The sequence below is a fragment of the Spinacia oleracea genome, chromosome 6, assembly GCF_020520425.1.
Source record: "Spinacia oleracea cultivar Varoflay chromosome 6, BTI_SOV_V1, whole genome shotgun sequence".
Classification (NCBI taxonomy): Eukaryota; Viridiplantae; Streptophyta; class Magnoliopsida; order Caryophyllales; family Amaranthaceae; genus Spinacia; species Spinacia oleracea.
The window spans coordinates 46,388,706-46,410,497 of record NC_079492.1 but is presented as its reverse complement, the minus strand read 5'-3'; the positions used below and the strand labels follow the sequence as shown (position 1 = coordinate 46,410,497).

Sequence of the window (21,792 nt, the reverse complement as noted above, 5' to 3'; positions counted from 1 at the left end):
GGTCCTCAGTTTTCGAAAAAATAAAGTCTTCAAAATTAAGACAGGCTCGCCATCTTCAGCCGGCGGGGTCTACGTCACAAACCACGTAGGTCCTTATTTTCAAAAAATCAAAACAAATTTCAAAATAGATTCGTCCACTTTTATCGGACGGGGTGTCCACCCTTAGCGGACAGGTTCGCCATCTTCAGCCGGCGGGATCTACGTCACAAACCGCGTAGGTCCTTATTTTCAAAATTCAAAAAACAGATTCGTCCACTTCTATCGGACTGGGTGTCCACCCTTAGCGGACAGGCTCGCCATCTTTAGCCGGCGGGGTCTGCATCACTAACCGTGCAGGTCCTTAGTCGCTGCAGCGATAACTTTTTCTGGTTTTCCCTTTTCCAAAAATTAAAAGGATTGGTTTTCCGTTTTTTCCAAAAAAAAAAGCGATGTGCTGGATTTTCCTTCGTTTTACGTCCCATAAAAAAAAGGGGGTTTTCTCGTTTAGCTAGCCCTGAAAATGAGAATCTTTAAAAACACTTTTACCTCGTGATTGGGCTTGGCCAGGCCCAATTGCACTTTATAGCTTTGATTTCGAAAACATCTGTAGCTACTCCCAATGACAAAGTGAGGGAGTTTCTACGCACCTTTAGATCCTTCCAATGACAAAGTGAGGAAGTTTATATACTATCAGTTGACAAATCCCAACGACACGTGAGGGATATGTCGACACTTCAAGTGATGACCCTTAAGTCAAATGTTATCACTCGGGGGCTCGTGAGACCCTCGCAAAACAGGTCACATACACCACGGCTTGTGTGACGCACTCTGTCTAATACTTTGACTATCGTCTTACTCCAAGACTCAGTCAAAGTGGGGGCTAACTGTAGACACCTACTTTTGTCCCCATTCCCGAAAGGGAAATGTTCGATGATGAAAGCATAAATCTCCACTTGACAACGCATCTCCTATAAAATAAACGAATCTCAATTCCCCTTTTCATTTCACCCGAAACCTGCTATTTATGGAAACCTGCTAAAAATAGTAACTGCCGTAAAAGGTAGCTTCTAAAAGTGGCAAATCATAAAGGATAGAAACCTGTCAGAATTAGGTGTTGCATTCCAACATAAATCCTAAATGAGATAGAAAACTGCGAGAATCCTGTTCCTAATATGATTCGGAAATAAGAGTTACGTATTAATTAAAATCCTAACGAGCCTAGAGTTCGTAACGGGCCCAGACGCATTCCGTCATAAAATTGATACGCGCTAAAAGACTCGATTAAGTCTCAAACTCTACGGATTTCAGGAATCCGAATCTGACTAAAGAAAACAGCCCAGACCCTATTTTCAACGCCTGGCTCTGGGCGCCGAAATCTTCGGCGCCCAGGCCTGGGCGCTGAAAATACCTGGGTGCGTGTTTTTTCCTAATTCTTTGTGGATTAGAACTCTGCAATTCTATCTTTCCACGAACTCTTCCCTATAAATAGACCCCTAAATTCGACGTGAAAAGAACACACACACAATTCATATTCTGAGTATTGACTCCAACCCTTAGCCTAAGCCTCACGCTGCGAAATTGTTCACGCGTTCTGTCGCAATCGATCCATAAATCGAACAGAACGTATCCTGTCGCATAATTGAGATTCATTAAATAAAAAGGAGAAATAGCAAAGTCAAAGTGGTTAGTTTTCTGAGAACCGTGACGCACCTCTCAAGGGTGCGTCGTAATGTGTCCCTTTTCGATGATTTAACTGCTTTCCTCGCCCTTTTTATGAACTGTTAAACTAACTAAATCTGATTGTTCTATCACGCCTAACAAATATAATATTTTTTGGAAATCGGATTATCATGCTATGTCCCTTAATGCTATTTAAATCAGATAATCACGATCGAATTAGTATTATATGTTGCATATTGCTAAAATCAACTCAGATTAGTTTAATAGTTAACGCATGTCCCTTCAATTATTTATGCTGAGCTAGTAAGGATATCCTGCCTCTGGAGTTATCGACGAGCGAAGTACTCCTCTCGGTAGTTACAGTCCCCCGAATCCTCAATCTCTACCTTGCGGGTGTATGTTGAGAGATCCCCACACCAGGGATCACAAGGGAACCTACGGCCGTCGTGGTCAAACATAATTGCACTCCCTTTATGTCACGATAACCGGGTTTTGTCAGTTTTTCTCATTGTCGTTAAAAACTGAATGGCGACTCCTATATTACTAGTCAATTGGGTGTAAACTCACAGGAAATCCAATTACACTTGATTGAATAAAAAGAATCGTCACACCCACGAGGGACGAGGTCACGCATTAGCCTCGTGCTTTTTCGACCCCCTCACAGATACTAATAAATGAACAATTCTAACATGATACTAATAAATAATAAACAATAATAAGTAACAACATAAAGACTCACAGATAACTCTTACTAGACTAACTTTGAATAACAATTCATTTTATTGGATTAGTCAATGGACTAAGTTGTGTAACTGAAATAGCCTTCCTTTTGGAAGATAGAATACGGGCGCGACTCCGTATTCCTATGACCTACGATATCGAGGAACCTTTTAATTAAAATAGAACACGGTGATCAATCCGGTCCCAGAAAAAAGCCATGGGCTACCACCATGAACTCCAACTCCTAATTGTCCGTCACTTCAGACGTGCACAGTCTAAATCTATTGCTATCCGGTTTCACTTTACATGATTTATCAATTAATACTGTTATGACTCATCAACAACATACATACCACAACCAACAATTAATTACAACTTCTTTTTATCTTGGAATTTAATAAGTGATCACACAACTTACAATCCAGGATTAAATCCATCTTTAATTCAATCCTTCCTTAACCAATGATCAACTACCTTTCATAGGTGTAAAATATCAACTTACTAAACAAGGTCCATTGTCCTCATAAAGTAGTGAAATACTAAAAAGGGAACAACAATCAATCATGATCCATGCCAATAATATAAATAATATAAAGTTCTAACCAACATGCTTGCATTAATCAATCATGCCAACATAACATAAATCTCATAATATAATTCTCATGCTCAACATGTTTATACAACGACGTCAAACATGCAAATTCCAACATAATCAAGCTCATACACAAATTCAACATGGTTTATATTCACAGTACCACATCCATCAACACATAGATATGTACGTACCTTGTGTAAACAAATTGAGAGGCCACTTTAACAATTTCAAAAGTCGCCTACAGAGAATTCTCCACCTAAAAACAACCAATATAAATTCATATCAATCCTCCATGAATTTGCAGCAACATTTGAGTACTTGAGACCCTTCCTAACCATGTTTAGAACCTTCCCCAACATTAAAAATTAATTACTAGAGTTCCTAGCATAATACTTACTACCCTAATGATAAAAAAAATCATCATAAACTCCAATAAAACACTCCTTTTAAAATTTTCAGCAATATAATAATTTCAAACTTCCTCAAGACATAATCAACATGCTTAAAATCATAAAAACAATAACTTTCATAATATGTAATCATCCTACTATGATTTTATAACTATTAAAACCCTAAAAATTCATGCTTTAATAATTTAAACCCCTTATTTAATAAAATCAATTAATCTGGAAATTAATAAATTTATTATGCAACTATAAAATCTGAATTCTATATTTAAATCATAAAAAGTATAAATTTAAATCAAGAAAACATAAATTAAATTACTAAAACATAATTAAAACATTAAATATTTTAAGGTTGAATAAATAACTAAAAGAGGAGGGAAGAGGGGCGCTGGCTGGACAGTCGGCGGTGGTTGCGCACAGAGGGTGCAGCATGCCGGTGGCCGGTCACGGTGGTGGAGGGCGGCGGGCAGCGGTGGCTGCGAGAGAGAGAAAGGAAAAAGAAAGAGGAAAAGAAAAGAAGAAAGAAAAGAGAAGGAGAAAAACGTGAAGGAGAAAAAGAGAAGAAAAAACTATCGTGAGTTTTGAGTGAGAGAGGAGAGAGAAAATCATTTTGTGGTAAATTTTGGGGTTTAGGGGGTTTTTGTATTTTATGGGCTTAGGGAATATAATTGGGCTAGGATTATAATTCATTTTCCAATTTGAGAGTGTTTGAGTTCAAACCCATTTAGAAGTATTTTTCAAATCCAACAGGATTTCTATTTTTCAAATCCTTTTCAAAGCATAATTCTAATAATTATTTGATTTGCAAAAATCATTAAAATACTTAGAATATATTTAAATAAAATTTAATACACGCTGAAATATTTTATATATATATATATATATATATATATATATATATATATATATATATATATATATTTATATTTGATTTACTGTATTTAGCTAGTTTGAAGTACCCTTATAAGAATGATTACAATAGCAATGTTGTATAATTTTATGGATGTTAGTTGATTTTTATGAAATAAATATTTTCTTGAAATTGTAGTACTTTTCATATAATATATCTAAGATGTGAATTTCTATAAATATATTTTGTCTGATTTTATAAATAGGTTGGGTTATTATTACCAACGAGTTAGTGGCACAGGCGATGCCCCGGAGTGTTGCATATAGTTTTATTTTCTTTTCTTTTAAATTTACTTTTAAATTTCTTTATATATGTAGCTTGAAAATAATATGAATTTCATATGCAATTCAAAAATAAAGTTGGTTGACCAACAATTGGTGTATTAAATATTTTAGTAATTTTCTTTATTTGTGAAAAACTTTATTTTTTGTACTAGTTTAGAAATTTGTTAAGTTACAATTGTATATTGAGCTACAAAGTTAACATACATTTTAGAGGGAAAAAAACAAATTTGATTATCTAAAAGAAAGCGCAATAAAAAAAATTCCTATTATTTTCTCTGTCAATTTCATGGTTTTATGTTTGATCTAAATAAATTTCTAAAAAAGATATATGATTTGATTACTAAATGAATATAAACTAAGAAAAAATTTGTTATCATGAATTGTTACTCAAACAGATAAATTTGCGCATTAAATTTTTCTACATTCAAATGATAGACTTTTCTTTTTTTTAATTGTTTTAGATTTATAAGTTGTATTGTTGGAGTGATGGATAAAACTTTGCATTGACATATGAGAGGTCATGGGATCAAGGATGGGTAGCAACATTTTTTGGCGAGGACATAATAAACAATTATGTGCGCATATGACATGGCGCGACGTGCCAAGTCATTGCAACACATGGCGACATTACATGGATTGCCTTGGAGATTTAAAATAATATACATATTATATATATATATATATATATATATATATATATATATATATATATATATATATATATATATATGTTATGAAATATTGTGTGGATGCCCATTATACCCCTAGTCTATTTCCGGAATATTCTAGATCTTAGGGTTTATTGTTCCCCAAGCGAACTCTATTCTATTGTATGTATATTGTAATAACCCTTATTTTATCTCTAACAATGCTAATTATTGTAGTAAAATAAAATACTATTTTATCAATAAACATAATTGTTTTATTAAATTTTATAAATATTAGCTATTATCTTAAATCTAAAAGTAGTACTTTATTATTCTAATAATTATCATGATCTACTTATTATAAAATTGACTTATTATAAATTGTTTTTGTTTTACCTAGACAATTAGTGGGAGGCACCTACACCAAAGAAACCGTATGACTCATTAACCTCCATCACCAAGTAACCCCTAGTATCTCGCATACGTGATCAGGCCTCAAGATTTAACTCATCTCAATCTTATTATGATTTGAATTGTCCAACAAACTTAGGATCATAACCCAATCCACCGTGATCTTATTCCATCCATCTCTAACAAACTTCCCGAAACTAACAAACTAGCTACTTATGTTTTAGCAATGCTTATCATCATCTTATCCCGGTTAATTAGTATTTTAACCCTTAACTTCACACTTTTAGGATTTCCTATAAATACTGACTTTGTCATCATTCCTAGGGTTTTGCAAAAACATATTACTCCCTCACATCCTCTCCAGAAGAACCACTCAAGAAAACTAAAGATAAACCTCGATCGCGGAAGTTTGTTTCTACCTACTTTCGGCTGCACCGAAACACCACTAAATTACACCGAATACTACCGTGAAAAACACTACCTTGTAGTCTGCATCATCCCCTACACACTTGGCTTTACATTTTAGAAACCCGACCGGTAACGAAGGTAGTGTTCCTTTCCGAAATTGGCTTGGTTGCTCGACTATTCTTTTGCATTTTTTTTAGGTGTCTTGGTTACGTAAAGTTAACTCTTTTCTTGAGGGTTCATCCTTTTCTCTTGAGTCACATAAGAGAAAGGATTTCATTATTAACCTCTGTTTTCATTAAACTTTGGTACTATATTTATAAATAAACAAATTCTTTTTTTTATGAAATCGATTCTAACACTGCTACGTATTTAGATGCTAGGTTGATTTAGCTTTCCTTATAATTTTGACTTATTATAGTAATAAGGTTATCATATTTTGGATTTAAATATTTTATCCACCCACTATTCTAACAGAGATTATAACAAGGCCTTTCACACCCGCATCGTACACACACACATATATATGTATCGTAAAATATGTCTACTATATATATTACATAGGTTACGACCACTATGGTATTTGACACTGGTTATGTTATACTTGGTTGTAGAATCCGTAGAGCGGGAAGATCCCTATTAGTGTGCGTGTACGCGATCTTTGAAACTATATAAGCAGTTAAGGTAAGCTACTATGTTCACCACTTTGTAAACCCTATAAAGAAATATGGTTTTTACGTGAATACGTGTGATATGTTGTTTGCTTGGTATTTTATGTTAAAGATTATTACGGCATGTGACTTATCGAATTATACTATACATATTTTATTAGTCGGAATGGTTGAACCGTGACATACGATAGTCAGATATGTGCCTAGCTTATTAATGTAACTTATATATATATATATATATGGGTATGCAGTGAGATTAGAAGTGTTAGAAAACCCCTTTAATATTTTTATATGTTAACAATTTGATGTAGGTGGTAGTAAGTTGCCTTGATTTTCGAAATGACCTTGCGTAAAAGTGCAAAATAATTGCTTGTTGATAACTGGTTATGCATGTACAATCATACACACTCTCTATTAAAATATAAGTACTTAAAATGTAATACACTTGGTCGGTAAGACATCTTAGGCAGGATCCCCTAAGGTGATGAACATATTGGTGGTATGACACATCGTGTCTTAATATTTTAGTCGGAGCTAACTAGCACGACCTAGGCTTATTCTACTCCTTTGAGTTAAAAACACTCACTGGGGGGTGTGCACACTTAAAGACTAAGACCTGTTTGGTGGTTACATCCAATAGTCCAATACTATTGGGTGGTGGACTAGATTCACATTTTTCTGGTGGTTACATCCAATAGTCCAATACTATTGGGTGGTGGACTAGATTCACATTTTTCTGGTGGTTACATCCAATAGTTTAATATATACTAATGGGTGGTGGACGCGATCCACATCTCTCTGGTGGTTACATCCAATAGTTCAATATATACTATTGGGTGGTGGACTCGATCCACAATACTCAAATGGTGAACTTATAAGAAATTAAAAATAAACCCTTGTTACTTATGGTTATATGTACTAGTTTTATAAGAATTGTTTATCAATTTGTACTTATGTGTTTGTTAAATTATTATTATTATTATTATTATTATTATTATTATTTATTATTATTATTATTATTATTATATGTCTGCTTATTCAATAAGCGTTGATTACTCAGCTTTTGCTGACGTGTGTGTTTATTTGTTATGTGTGTTTGCGGCCATGTCTTTTTCTTATGGTGGCCCTGCGACGATCCTTTTGGAATTTGTCCACTATGGTGAGCAGTCAAGATTGACTGAAGCAGATGGATCGTGAAAGATGCAATTACAAGTTGAAAGAGCTCAATATTATCGTTTTGTCGTGTATGACCGTTTAATACTTCTAGTTTAAATAGACCACCTAGTAATCGAGTTGTAATAGTTTGAGTATTGTAAGCCTTAGCACTTGACAATGTGATCAAGTGTGGCGGTGATACCTCCGATTTAGGTGTAAGTTTCCGCAAATTTATTATAAAGTCTTTTATATTCTTATTTCTTTCTAGTTAGTAAATCGGGGGTGTTACAAAATGGTATCAGAGCCTAATCGCTCGTTGGGATTGACGCAGAGATCTTCACATCTCAGCGTTTGAGTTGTCTAGGATTAAAATGACTAATTAAGAGTGAAGTTAAAAGTTATAGGACAAGCCGTTTAATTGAAGAGACTATCTCTTTTTACTTGTTAGTATGTGATTCTCCTTACATGATTATGTGACTAGTGTAATTAGAGTTCGGGGACGAACTCCTTTTTTTTAAGGGGGATAGAATGTAATATCCTTAATATTTTATGGTTCAAAATGTTGCAAAATTTTATTGATTTTATTTTAGAAAGAGTTTCAAAGTATTAAATTTTCCAAACTTTAAGTTTCAGGACGAAACTTCTTTTAAAGAGGGTAGATTTTAATACCCTATATTTTTATAACTAAAAGTTTCCGAACAAATCTTCTTTTAAGGAGGGTAGATTTTAATACCTATATTTTTCTAACTTTAAGTTTCGGGACGAAACTTCTTTTAAGGGGGATAGATTGTAATAACCCTTATTTTATCTCTAACAATGCTAATTATTGTAGTAAAATAAAATACTATTTTATCAATAAACATAATTGTTTTATTAAATTTTATAAATATTAGCTATTATCTTAAATCTAAAAGTAGTACTTTATTATTCTAATAATTATCATGATCTACTTATTATAAAATTGACTTATTATAAATTGTTTTTGTTTTACCTAGACAATTAGTGGGAGGCACCTACACCAAAGAAACCGTATGACTCATTAACCTCCATCACCAAGTAACCCCTAGTATCTCGCATACGTGATCAGGCCTCAAGATTTAACTCATCTCAATCTTATTATGATTTGAATTGTCCAACAAACTTAGGATCATAACCCAATCCACCGTGATCTTATTCCATCCATCTCTAACAAACTTCCCGAAACTAACAAACTAGCTACTTATGTTTTAGCAATGCTTATCATCATCTTATCCCGGTTAATTAGTATTTTAACCCTTAACTTCACACTTTTAGGATTTCCTATAAATACTGACTTTGTCATCATTCCTAGGGTTTTGCAAAAACATATTACTCCCTCACATCCTCTCCAGAAGAACCACTCAAGAAAACTAAAGATAAACCTCGATCGCGGAAGTTGGTTTCTACCTACTTTCGGCTGCACCGAAACACCACTAAATTACACCGAATACTACCGTGAAAAACACTACCTTGTAGTCTGCATCATCCCCTACACACTTGGCTTTACATTTTAGAAATCCGACCGGTAACGAAGGTAGTGTTCCTTTCCGAAATTGGCTTGGTTGCTCGACTATTCTTTTGCATTTTTTTTAGGTGTCTTGGTTACGTAAAGTTAACTCTTTTCTTGAGGGTTCATCCTTTTCTCTTGAGTCACATAAGAGAAAGGATTTCATTATTAACCTCTGTTTTCATTAAACTTTGGTACTATATTTATAAATAAACAAATTCTTTTTTTTATGAAATCGATTCTAACACTGCTACGTATTTAGATGCTAGGTTGATTTAGCTTTCCTTATAATTTTGACTTATTATAGTAATAAGGTTATCATATTTTGGATTTAAATATTTTATCCACCCACTAATCTAACAGAGATTATAACAAGGCCTTTCACACCCGCATCGTACACACACACATATATATGTATCGTAAAATATGTCTACTATATATATTACATAGGTTACGACCACTATGGTATTTGACACTGGTTATGTTATACTTGGTTGTAGAATCCGTAGAGCGGGAAGATCCCTATTAGTGTGCGTGTACGCGATCTTTGAAACTATATAAGCAGTTAAGGTAAGCTACTATGTTCACCACTTTGTAAACCCTATAAAGAAATATGGTTTTTACGTGAATACGTGTGATATGTTGTTTGCTTGGTATTTTATGTTAAAGATTATTACGGCATGTGACTTATCGAATTATACTATACATATTTTATTAGTCGGAATGGTTGAACCGTGACATACGATAGTCAGATATGTGCCTAGCTTATTAATGTAACTTATATATATATATATATGGGTATGCAGTGAGATTAGAAGTGTTAGAAAACCCCTTTAATATTTTTATATGTTAACAATTTGATGTAGGTGGTAGTAAGTTGCCTTGATTTTCGAAATGACCTTGCGTAAAAGTGCAAAATAATAACTGGTTATGCATGTACAATCATACACACTCTCTATTAAAATATAAGTACTTAAAATGTAATACACTTGGTCGGTAAGACATCTTAGGCAGGATCCCCTAAGGTGATGAACATATTGGTGGTATGACACATCGTGTCTTAATATTTTAGTCGGAGCTAACTAGCACGACCTAGGCTTATTCTACTCCTTTGAGTTAAAAACACTCACTGGGGGGTGTGCACACTTAAAGACTAAGACCTGTTTGGTGGTTACATCCAATAGTCCAATACTATTGGGTGGTGGACTAGATTCACATTTTTCTGGTGGTTACATCCAATAGTCCAATACTATTGGGTGGTGGACTAGATTCACATTTTTCTGGTGGTTACATCCAATAGTTTAATATATACTAATGGGTGGTGGACGCGATCCACATCTCTCTGGTGGTTACATCCAATAGTTCAATATATACTATTGGGTGGTGGACTCGATCCACAATACTCAAATGGTGAACTTATAAGAAATTAAAAATAAACCCTTGTTACTTATGGTTATATGTACTAGTTTTATAAGAATTGTTTATCAATTTGTACTTATGTGTTTGTTAAATTATTATTATTATTATTATTATTATTATTATTATTATTATTATTATTATTTATTATTATTATTATTATTATTATTATTATTATTATATGTCTGCTTATTCAATAAGCGTTGATTACTCAGCTTTTGCTGACGTGTGTGTTTATTTGTTATGTGTGTTTGCGGCCATGTCTTTTTCTTATGGTGGCCCTGCGACGATCCTTTTGGAATTTGTCCACTATGGTGAGCAGTCAAGATTGACTGGAGCAGATGGATCGTGAAAGATGCAATTACAAGTTGAAAGAGCTCAATATTATCGTTTTGTCGTGTATGACCGTTTAATACTTCTAGTTTAAATAGACCACCTAGTAATCGAGTTGTAATAGTTTGAGTATTGTAAGCCTTAGCACTTGACAATGTGATCAAGTGTGGCGGTGATACCTCCGATTTAGGTGTAAGTTTCCGCAAATTTATTATAAAGTCTTTTATATTCTTATTTCTTTCTAGTTAGTAAATCGGGGGTGTTACATATATATACCCCATTGTTCATGGAATAAGATACACAGACGTTCTCTCTCAATTTCTCCTCTCCTTCTCTTTATTTCACAACACGTTATCAGCACCAAACCCTAGCCGACTGAACAAACGAGAAGAAAAAAAAAATTACCGTCATTGAGGTAAGTATATTTTACCCATCATATTATTTAAATTTGATCTTCATGATATACTTATGTTATGGACTGAATCATATAATGGATCGACACATGCTTTATTGTTTGTGAAGCTTGAGATTAATCGGTTAAATTATGTGCCGCATCTGTTTATTATTCGATAATTCCATTTAATCTGGGATCTTATTGCCGAAATTGTTTTGTGCCGCAAGTATTGTGTTTGCATTATACGCAATTGTTTTGTTTAACCGGTGAAGTATTGTATGGAGTATTGCATTCCTTGGTTAAATACAAGCTTTTCCCCAATTAATTTATTGCTATAGATGGTTCAGGTAGTGCGTGCATGAGTATTTAATTGTTAAGTTTTCATTCATGAATTTATAATGACATATGGAGAGTGGTTAATTGCTTGATTTGCTTCCTAATGGCTACCACAGTGTATAAGAGTACAGATTTACTCATTGAAAGTTGCGCAAAACCAAATTTTCATAATTACGTCATAGCCACTTATAATAGACAAAGAAAGCAAATAGAAGTAATAATCTTGCAGCAAGATTCGTTTGGTTTAGTTTCATACGGAGTATTACTTGAGTGTTTTATCAAATATGGCATGAATATCGAGCTTAAGTATATAATATGCTTGAGTTTGTCCATGCATATACTTTTTACCTTTAATTTCTAAGTACTAATTTGCAATATTTTGTACAATGAATTATGTCGAATCTTAGAAAACTTGTATTTGCGGCCCTTGATATTTATCTTGAGTGTTAGATGATAAAATTCACCTAGATGCAAAAGACACGAGGGTCTTAAAATTGAGTATTTGATTGTAAAATATCCACAAGTCCTTTGTAACAATCTAAAGGAGAGGTATGACCACCAGAAAACTGTAACATTACCTATAGTTCGATATGACTAATTAAATTTAAGACTACAAGATTTTAAGTCTGTAACTGAATATAACTAGTTATGTTCAGAATTACTTCACAGTTGAATTTATGTGGCGAGAAAATCATTGATGCAAAAATGATGGAGAAAACCTATCCTACCTTTCACTCAAATAATGTTGTCCTGCAGACACAATACCGTGAAAAGGAATTTAAGAAATATTTTGAACTTATATCTTGTCTTCTTGTGGCTGAAAAAATTTACGAGCTATTGATGAAAAATTAATAATCACGTCCAATTGGTCTTGCTCCATTTCCTGAAGCGATGTGACATCCCATAATGGGAAAGAAAATACCACACAAAAAAAGTGGTCGAAGACGTGGTCATGGATGTGGGCGTGGATACGAATATGGTCGAGTTCGAGGCCGAGGTGGTTCTTTTAATAACTCATATCCCCACCAGAAGTGGGACAAAGATGGTAACAAACAAGAAAAAGATAAAAATGATATATGACCAATGTATATTACCGCCACGGAGAAAAATGCCATTGGTCTACTAAAACAAGTAGAATTTATAATAGAATTTACTAGATAATATTGAAGAACTTAAATATGTGGTCTTGCTCTTACCTAAAGAAAATTATTTATCAAGGGTGTTATAGGTTGAAATGTATATACACCCTTGATTGTTGTTTACAAGTTGAAATAGGTTCACGACTTAAGTCTGGACATTTGACCATTAAAGGCCCGCATACCTTTTGGAGAAGTACAAGAAAATATGACCTATAAAACTATAATAGTTGTTAAATCTTGTTGTCAAGGTATATACCCTATATATCTTTCATGAAACTAATTTGGTCTTGCAGACACGATAAGTTTGAGAAAGATTTAAGAAATTTTTAAAGTCCATGTATTGTCTTTTTGGTCGATGGACAAAATAATGAAATCCTGAAGAAAAATATTATGATCACATTCAACTAGGTAAATCATTCCCAGAAGTGAATAAGAAATTGTAAGACCAGAAATAGTGAAGATAATGTCACGAGTAAATTTTTTTCGAAATACATAAATACACACCAGAAGTGAGATTGTAAATGATGAAAAGCATGTAAAAGTTAATGATGAGAAAACTCAAATTTTATTTGGTTGGTTGCGAAAAAAAAATGTTAGGCCTATTACACCAGAACATTTTATTGAGTTTAATTAGTACTCATCAAAAGTGAATAAATTATAGATAAACATGATGTATGAAGATCATGAAAGAATTTGTCTATTAGACAATGATTGTAGCACGCTCTCCGAACCAAATTTATATATGAATACATGCAAGGATTAGGAGGAGATAGCTCTCAACAAAATAAAATTAGTAGTGTATATGATCAGGATTATAATACAATATGTTAAACTTGGTACAAATATTTGATCATGTCTTATTGACTCGCTCTATGAGCATGAGTACTATACTACATTCTGCAGATGTATATTTTTTTGATATGTACCAAAGTTGTAATGGATACTCTTGAAGAGTACAAGCTATCTTCCATAAGTTTTGTTTAGATTGTCTTGCCGTTATAATTGAGACACCTGTTTGTGTCGTTATATTACATCCCAATATGTTCAAATTATAGTATTCTATAATTACAATGATCACTTTGAGAAGATAACCAGCTGTTATCGAATGAAATATTTTAAACGATATTATATACGCATGATGTGATAATCCAGGCCATCCGGGTTTAAGAACATCCGTCATGAGAATTTGAAAATTCTTATCAAATAAAATTTTATGTGCTGACACTCCCTCATATGTTGTATATATTCAAAGGCAGGACAAAATGATGAGGTTGAGTTATATTTCAATCGAATAGTTATAATGAATCGATTGAGAAAATAAATACAAGAGATATTAATGATTTTGAAAAATTGCATAATGATAGGTGATTTGAAGTTCACCATGATAGTAAGTGACCTGAAGTTCACCAGAATGATAGTAGGTGACTTGAAGATCACCAATAAGTTTACAAGTATTTTGTGATTGATTTAAGTATCATAAATAAGCATCATAAATCTCTTGAACAGGGCAATCATACGTCAGCACGAAAAGAGAAAATATGAAGAAAACAACTGCATATTATATCTACTCCCCATAATCAATGTTGATCTCCAGAAGAGAACAAAAGTATGTAATATTTATCAAAATACAGGCTGAAAAGTGTATTATTTAGTTGGTGAAGTTTTTTATGCCCCATAACATATTGAAAATGTTTTCCCAACTTAGGGGGAGACGAGCAAGAATAAGTTGGCAAAATTGAAAGATAATAAATTGATCCCCATATGAGTAAGTGTAAATGCCAACTTTATGTCCTCAAAGTATGTTTGGACATAAATTCTATGACTTGATTGTGTTAAATTGTTACATGTTCAAAGGCATAAAGGTGTATGATAGTCATAGTGCTCGATGTTACATATAGTAACTGTTGAGAAATATATATATCTTGCCAATATAATATTTATTTAAATATCTACACCTGAAGTGTAGATTATATATACGGTTCCAAGTAGTGATGAAATATAGATTTATGTATATGAAAAGGGCAAGATAATGCAGTTGATGATATTATTGAAAAGAAAGAAAACACTAATATACAGTGTATGAAATACCCTTGAAGTGGTATAGATATCTGAACTATAATAGATGGCCTGTGAGAAAAGATGAATGCTACCTATTGAATAAGAATTCAGATATCATTGATGAATAGCATGCAAAGTATATGTTGAACAATATTGATGATACCGGTAGATGATGGAACCGAAATATAATGCATATGCGATAAATAATGAATTTTGAATAAGGGATCCTAAATCTATGTCTATTTCGATGTAGACATCATTATAATGATCAAATGAGCTCATGGACCCGAAGTCCAACAAGTTATGGATTTGAAATATCCACGATGTACAGTGTTTTGCATTTTGAGCCTTGCATTCATGTACATATGTATTTAATAGGTAAATGCATCATTTATCATACATTTAGTTTGTTTTAAGTTTTATCGTGGTATGATTTTTATTTATCCAGTTATAATTTCATATTACATGTTTCAAAACTATTATTATGTCGTATATGAATATGCACCCAAAGAATGGTAAGACGGATTTGCAGCTTTATGGAAAAAAAAATTATAAGTGGAGACTCGTCCTCCATTGGCAAAGAAGTATATTTATAATTTTTATTTAATAGCATGTTATGAATCATGCAAATAAGAAGAGTTCCTGAAGAACTATACATGATATTCTTAAACATCTAGCCCTTTTAGTTTTGCACATGATATACAACATTGATAAAATATTATCAAAACTCTAAAAGAGTGTTTTGAAATGTCGTCTCAACCAGTAGTTTGAGTACTTGAAAATTATGAAATATACATATTAATTTATTCATGAAAGAATTAATGTACAACTATGAATCATCTTAAAATTTAAGATAAAGGTATGTAATATCCTTCCAATTGATATTATTTTATGGTTCTGAAGAATCATAAATAAGATTATTAGATATATTACACCTCCAAGTTGAACAATGATATTGTTATTTATCATGTATTGCCATAAAAGTATATGATCAAATAAAGTTTAATCATTATTGATCGAAAACTACCATTTATGACCTCCAGAAGAAGGTATATATGTTCAATATGTATGGATAAGTTTTGCAATATCATGTATAAGAAAATGTATTTATCTCAGGTGAAGCTAAAGTAGTATTATATTATGCATCGGGAAACTCGAAAACAAACGTATCAAATGAGATAGAGAAAAACACAAGATCTTGCAGGTATTGTTTTCAAAGCTTTGGTGATAAAGATATTCACTTCATCTGTTCAAGTAGAGAATTGAAAATTCAAGTTAAACTATGGAGAATCGAGTTTCAAGGAACTCCATGATGCTGCATTTGAAAAGCTACTCAACAATATTGGATTGATTGCACTTAAAGATCTCAAATATTGTATTCATCAGGGGGAGAAATACGCGTTGCACTCTTTTTCCCTTAACCAAGGTTTTGTCCCACTGGGTTTTCCTGGTAAGATTTTTAACGAGGCAACATCTCAAGCGTTATGAAGAATGACGTACTCTTTTTCCTTCACTAGCTAGATTTTTATCGCACAGGGTTTTCCTAGTAAGGTTTTAACGAGGCATAGTCTTCAATAATGGACATCCAATGGGGAGTGTTATGAAATATTGTGTGGATGTCCATTATACCCCTAGTCTATTTCCGGAATATTCTAGATCTTAGGGTTTATTGTTCCCCAAGCGAACCTTATTCTATTGTATGTATATATACCCCATTGTTCATGGAATAAGATACACAGACGTTCTCTCTCAATTTCTCCTCTCCTTCTCTTTATTTCACAACAATATATATATAAATAGAATTCATAAATTTTATTTAAATATAAATAACTATACGCTAAAATATATTAATAAAATTTTTAAATTTACGGGGGATTATAGAATGTAATTTTAATTTTGTTAGCGGCTAAACATACAACTCTTGCTTGGTACTTGTCTCCTTTGTAAATTATTCCATGATAGATGAATGATTATTTCTACTTCGATCCTCTGTTTCACAATAGATGCATAATTTTGACTTTTTATACTATTTATATATTAATTTGGACCATCAATATCTTTAATTACAAAATAATAATAATTACATAATAATAATTACATATTAATATAATAATTATAAAATTAGATATTTTGAAAATTTATATTGAGATTAACCCAATAAAAATTAAAAAACACAAATTTGTCTTAACGTATTAGTAACAAGGGAATTGATAAATCTAAGGAAAATTTTACTTCTGCCAAGGAAATCCACATTTTTTTTATAGTTGATTTCCTTGGAAGGAGTGAAATCCTTCATTGGATTTATCACTTCCCTAGTAACAAATATGGTCAAAGTTAGTAAATGAATAGGATGAAAAGTCAAAATGATGAGTCTATTGTGAAACGGAGGAAGTACTTTCCTAGGCACTTTAGATTTTCTTAATTTGTAATACTCCGTTTTTCTAAGTTTTACTCCCTTTATTTTGCTCGGTATTCAACGCACTACTTTGATCATTCATTTCTCTAAATATATATATTAGTACTAATTATAGAAAGTTAGTATTTTGAATATATATAATGAAACAAATTCAATAAGAAATTTCATGATGTTTTTTTCTCATACAAAAGTAAAATGACGTGGTCAAATTTTTTAAGTTTGACCGTTAAATAGTAAAGTTGGCAGAACTTAGGAAGACGGAGGCCGGTAGTAATTGTTGTCACTAATAGGCAAACAAATACTTCAATTCCTCTGTTCCCTTTTGTTTGCCTCATTTTCTTTTATGGATTTTTAAGACGCGACTTAAAATATAATTTTTTTCAACTCAACACGCGTAAATTTTATAAAGTTGATATTCTAAAAATATAAAATTTAATCGAATCTAACAAGACCCCATATAAGTATATTAGTTCTTTTTGTTTAATTAGAATTTATGAGTTATGCAAAAAAAAGGTAATGAGACAAACATTAAAGGATAGATGAGTAACACATAGCTTATCGCAATGGGTAAAAATTGTGTGTTAGGATTATGTCTTTATGGGTGTCCAGTTTTTTAAGATGACTAGCCAATTGGTACGTGCGTTGCACGTATCATACATAATTAATGTGTACTTCCTTCGAATTTTAAGGAGTTATATATTAACCGATACAAGTATTAAGAAAAGAAAGTTGAATGAAATATATTACTCCAATAAGTGGAGGAAGGAGTAATAAACAAATAGAAAACAAATAGAGGGAAAATAATTTTAATCAAATAAGAGGGCGTTTATTTGAAGTAACGGTACCTATAAGAAAGTAAAATATGAGTATTAAATAATTTGAGAGTGGGGTAGAAAACTTAACAAAAACAAGAATGTAACTAATTAAATACGGTCGGAAATGTATATGTAAGAATGTTACTCCTAAAAAATACGGGGGAATATATTTTATAATCGATGATGATGAAATTTACAAAGCTACAGTCTAACCATATGGTAATTTTGATGTTTATATTGACAAAGGATGCAATCTAAATATATTACAAGAAAAACACATTTACATATTCATATATACCCAATTATATCTGAGAAAAGTAATCTTATTTACCTTCTTCATCCACAAAAGTGAAACCTGCATAAAAAAGTTGGGGAGTGTACGTAAATCAAATGCATTCCAAAAAAAGTGTATGTAGTATTTACATCGTACAGACGAATTCAAAGTCTAGAAATTGAGTGGCTCCATGACAGAATTAGTTGCATATTTAAGCTTGCATCAAGTCAAGTAAGAGCGTCTCCAATGGTTGTAGCTAGGGACTTGCTTGCAATTTGCAAAAATTCCAAGCTACTAGCTTAACCATTGGAGTTAAGATGACAAATTAGCTTGGCCAAGCAAATCAGCTTAAACAAGCTAATTTGCTTGACAAAAAGCTGGAAAAATGAGTGGACCCATTTTGTCCTTGCGTGATATACAACAACGGAAGAAAGCTATGTGATTGGGGCGTGCAACACACTTTCCTACCTTCAACCATTTATCACTTAATGTTTGCATGGTCCCAACAATTTCATTCAAAGTTCCCAACGGATAAATAATGAATGGGTTTGAAAGTTTTTTTTCCAACTTTATTTAATTAAACTTATTGTGCATCACTGCTACAGTGCTACTTCATATTTTCTTCTTCTTCTTCTTCTCCGTAAATCTTTGAAGTTCAGTTTCTTAAATCCCTTTGCTTTGTTAATTTTTCAGATGGATAATGTTAAGAAAATTTTGTGCAAAACTACCTTAAAGTTTGGACGTTTTGTGAATTACCATCTTATAAAAAAGTTTTTAAATTTTGCTACCTTATAAGTTTGTTTAGTTTGAGTAACACTACCTTGTAACAGTTTCCGTCAATTTCCTCCGTTTGTGGGCCCCACCTCCAACGGCTATATTCAACTGCTTTAACTCCTCTTCCCCCTTATTTAAACTTCCTGTAAAACCCTTATCAAACACATTCAACCATTTTTTCGAAAAAAATCCTGAATTCTAGGTAAAATTTTTTGACAAAGCAAGATTCGCAATTTGGTGGTGGAATCGAGTAACCAAAAGGTGAGTGCATTAATTTCGTTCTTGTTCTTCAATATATGGGTTTAATTTTTCAATTTAGGGTTTTTGTTCTTGTTGAATTTTATTAAATTCGAATCAACTTTGCTAAATTAAGGGTTTGAAACCTTTGAATTGACATGTAAAAAAAACTAGATTGCGAAATTGGGTTCTTGAATTGACTAAAAATGTGGGTATTCGTGGTTTGAAATTTCAATTGTGATCGTTATTTGCAATTTGGGGGTTTTTGATTGAGAAATCAAATACTAATAATTAGTTTTTTTAACTATTGCAGGATGTCTAGTGGGTCTCCTTGTGCTTCAAAAAAATGTTATTGTGGCATTCCATCCAAGATGTTGACATCGTGGACAACTGATAACCCGGGGAGAAAATTCCTGACTTGTAAGTTCTCTGATGTTCACACTGGTAGGAAAGGATGTGGTTGGTTTTATTGGGTTGATCCTGATGTTGTGGAGTGGCAAAGAGTCGTGACGAATGAATTGGTGGTGGAGAAGAGATTGCTGAAAACAGAGTTGAGGATCATGATGACAGAATTGCAGAAGTTGGAGGATGACAAAGCCCTTCTTGTTGCTGCCAATGAGAGGCTTGAAAGGATATGCAATGGTGGAGTGGCTGGAATGAAGGGGACATAGGATAAGGGCCAATAAATTGCCCATTCTGTATTCTGGTTTGTTGTAGGATTAGTTGTTTGTTGTGTGTTGAAGTTTGTAATGAAGTTCCTCTAGTGTAAACGCGACATTGGAACGGGAAATTGGATGGAATGTAATGTAATGTTGTTGACATTAGTTGTACTCTAATTATTTAGTAATGGTAATGCTAGCACTAGCTCTTTTTATTATTTTGTGTTCAATTATTATCTCCGTTTAATTTGTGTTCGGTTATTAGCTCTGTTTAAATTGTGTTGGATTATTAGCTTCGTTTAATTTGTGTTCGGTTATTAGCTCCTTATAATGTTTGCTCGTTTAACTTTAGCTCCTTATAATGTTTGCTCGTTTAAATTAGAGGAAAATCCTAAAATTTTGGTTAACATTAGCCTACTCTAAAAGTCCACGAAGTCAACGGGAGTCAACTTTGGTCCACTTACTTAAACACACCACTTGAACACCAACTTATTTACAGACACAACATCTGAACATGCACCAGCTTATTTAAACACACAATCTTAACAACAAATCAAGTAACTGACAACAACAACAACTTATAAAACCTACACTTAACATCATGCGTGAGCCGAGCTTGAACTTCAAATATAATTAACAAGCAAATGAATCCATACACATTGTTGCAACTAATTTTAAGTGTCATTGACAACATATAAACCTTACAACTAATTGTTGCAACTACAACTAAATGTTCAAAGGAATTACATGGCTGTACAACCAACCAAACTACTTAAATCTTCCAAACTGGCTTCTTGGTTGTCTGCATTTTGGGTCTGAAAGTAGGAGGGAGTGATGGTTGAGGCTGTTGGCTTCTTGTCTGACTGGATTGAGCTGGCTGATGGGTTCTTGTCTGACTAGATTGAGGTGGCTGCTGACTTGCTGCCTGACTGGATTGAGGAGGTTGATAACTTCCTGTCCGACTGGATTCAAGTGGAGCAGTAAATGTGTATTGCTGTTCTTGACTGCCTCTGTCTGATACACCTTCAGCTTGATACCTCTGCATACACACAACAAATACACATTTTAAACATTGAAGCTCTGAATCAAACATTAAAGTGTAAAAAGAAGACAAAAACTCACCCTTAAAACTCTTGCAGCCCTCTTGTTTCTGTCAGCAACCACCCATGGATTCTTGGAGTAATCCTTCCCTGGTTCCTTGGGTTGAATAACATCAGCTGCATCCTTGCACTTTCTCTTGTTATGCCCTGGTTGCTTACAGTTTGAGCAATTATTCGGTTTTTTCCCTCGCTTGACAAACCTCTCCTCAGCATCCTCACCTGCTTCTTTCTTTCTCTTGTGTGACTTAGGCCTTCCTGGCATTTTCCTTAACAGTGGTGGGAAAGGTCGTGGCAGATCAGTTTTCTTCCACTGCTTCATCCCGGGCATTGGCTTGATATGTGGCGAGTAAGTTGCTAAGTATTTGGCCTTTGAGTAACACTCATGAACAAAATCTTCAGGCCTCCACCTCTTCTTCACAATACATGCATAAGCATGTGGACATGGTATTCCC

The 21,792-nt window shown here is 33.1% G+C and overlaps 1 protein-coding gene and 1 long non-coding RNA gene across 2 annotated transcripts; both read left to right on the top strand.

The window, feature by feature from the left end:
• Positions 1–9,480: 9,480 nt before the first annotated feature.
• LOC130463916 (uncharacterized) lies at positions 9,481–11,372 on the top strand. Its single transcript, XR_008924129.1, has 2 exons — positions 9,481–9,959; positions 11,128–11,372. It is a non-coding gene; the product is annotated as an uncharacterized lncRNA (long non-coding RNA).
• Positions 11,373–19,895: 8,523 nt separating this feature from the next.
• Positions 19,896–20,252, top strand: LOC130463117 (uncharacterized). The gene has a single exon (XM_056832160.1). The coding sequence runs from the start codon at positions 19,896–19,898 to the stop codon at positions 20,250–20,252; it is 357 nt and encodes a 118-aa protein (XP_056688138.1).
• Positions 20,253–21,792: the final 1,540 nt, after the last annotated feature.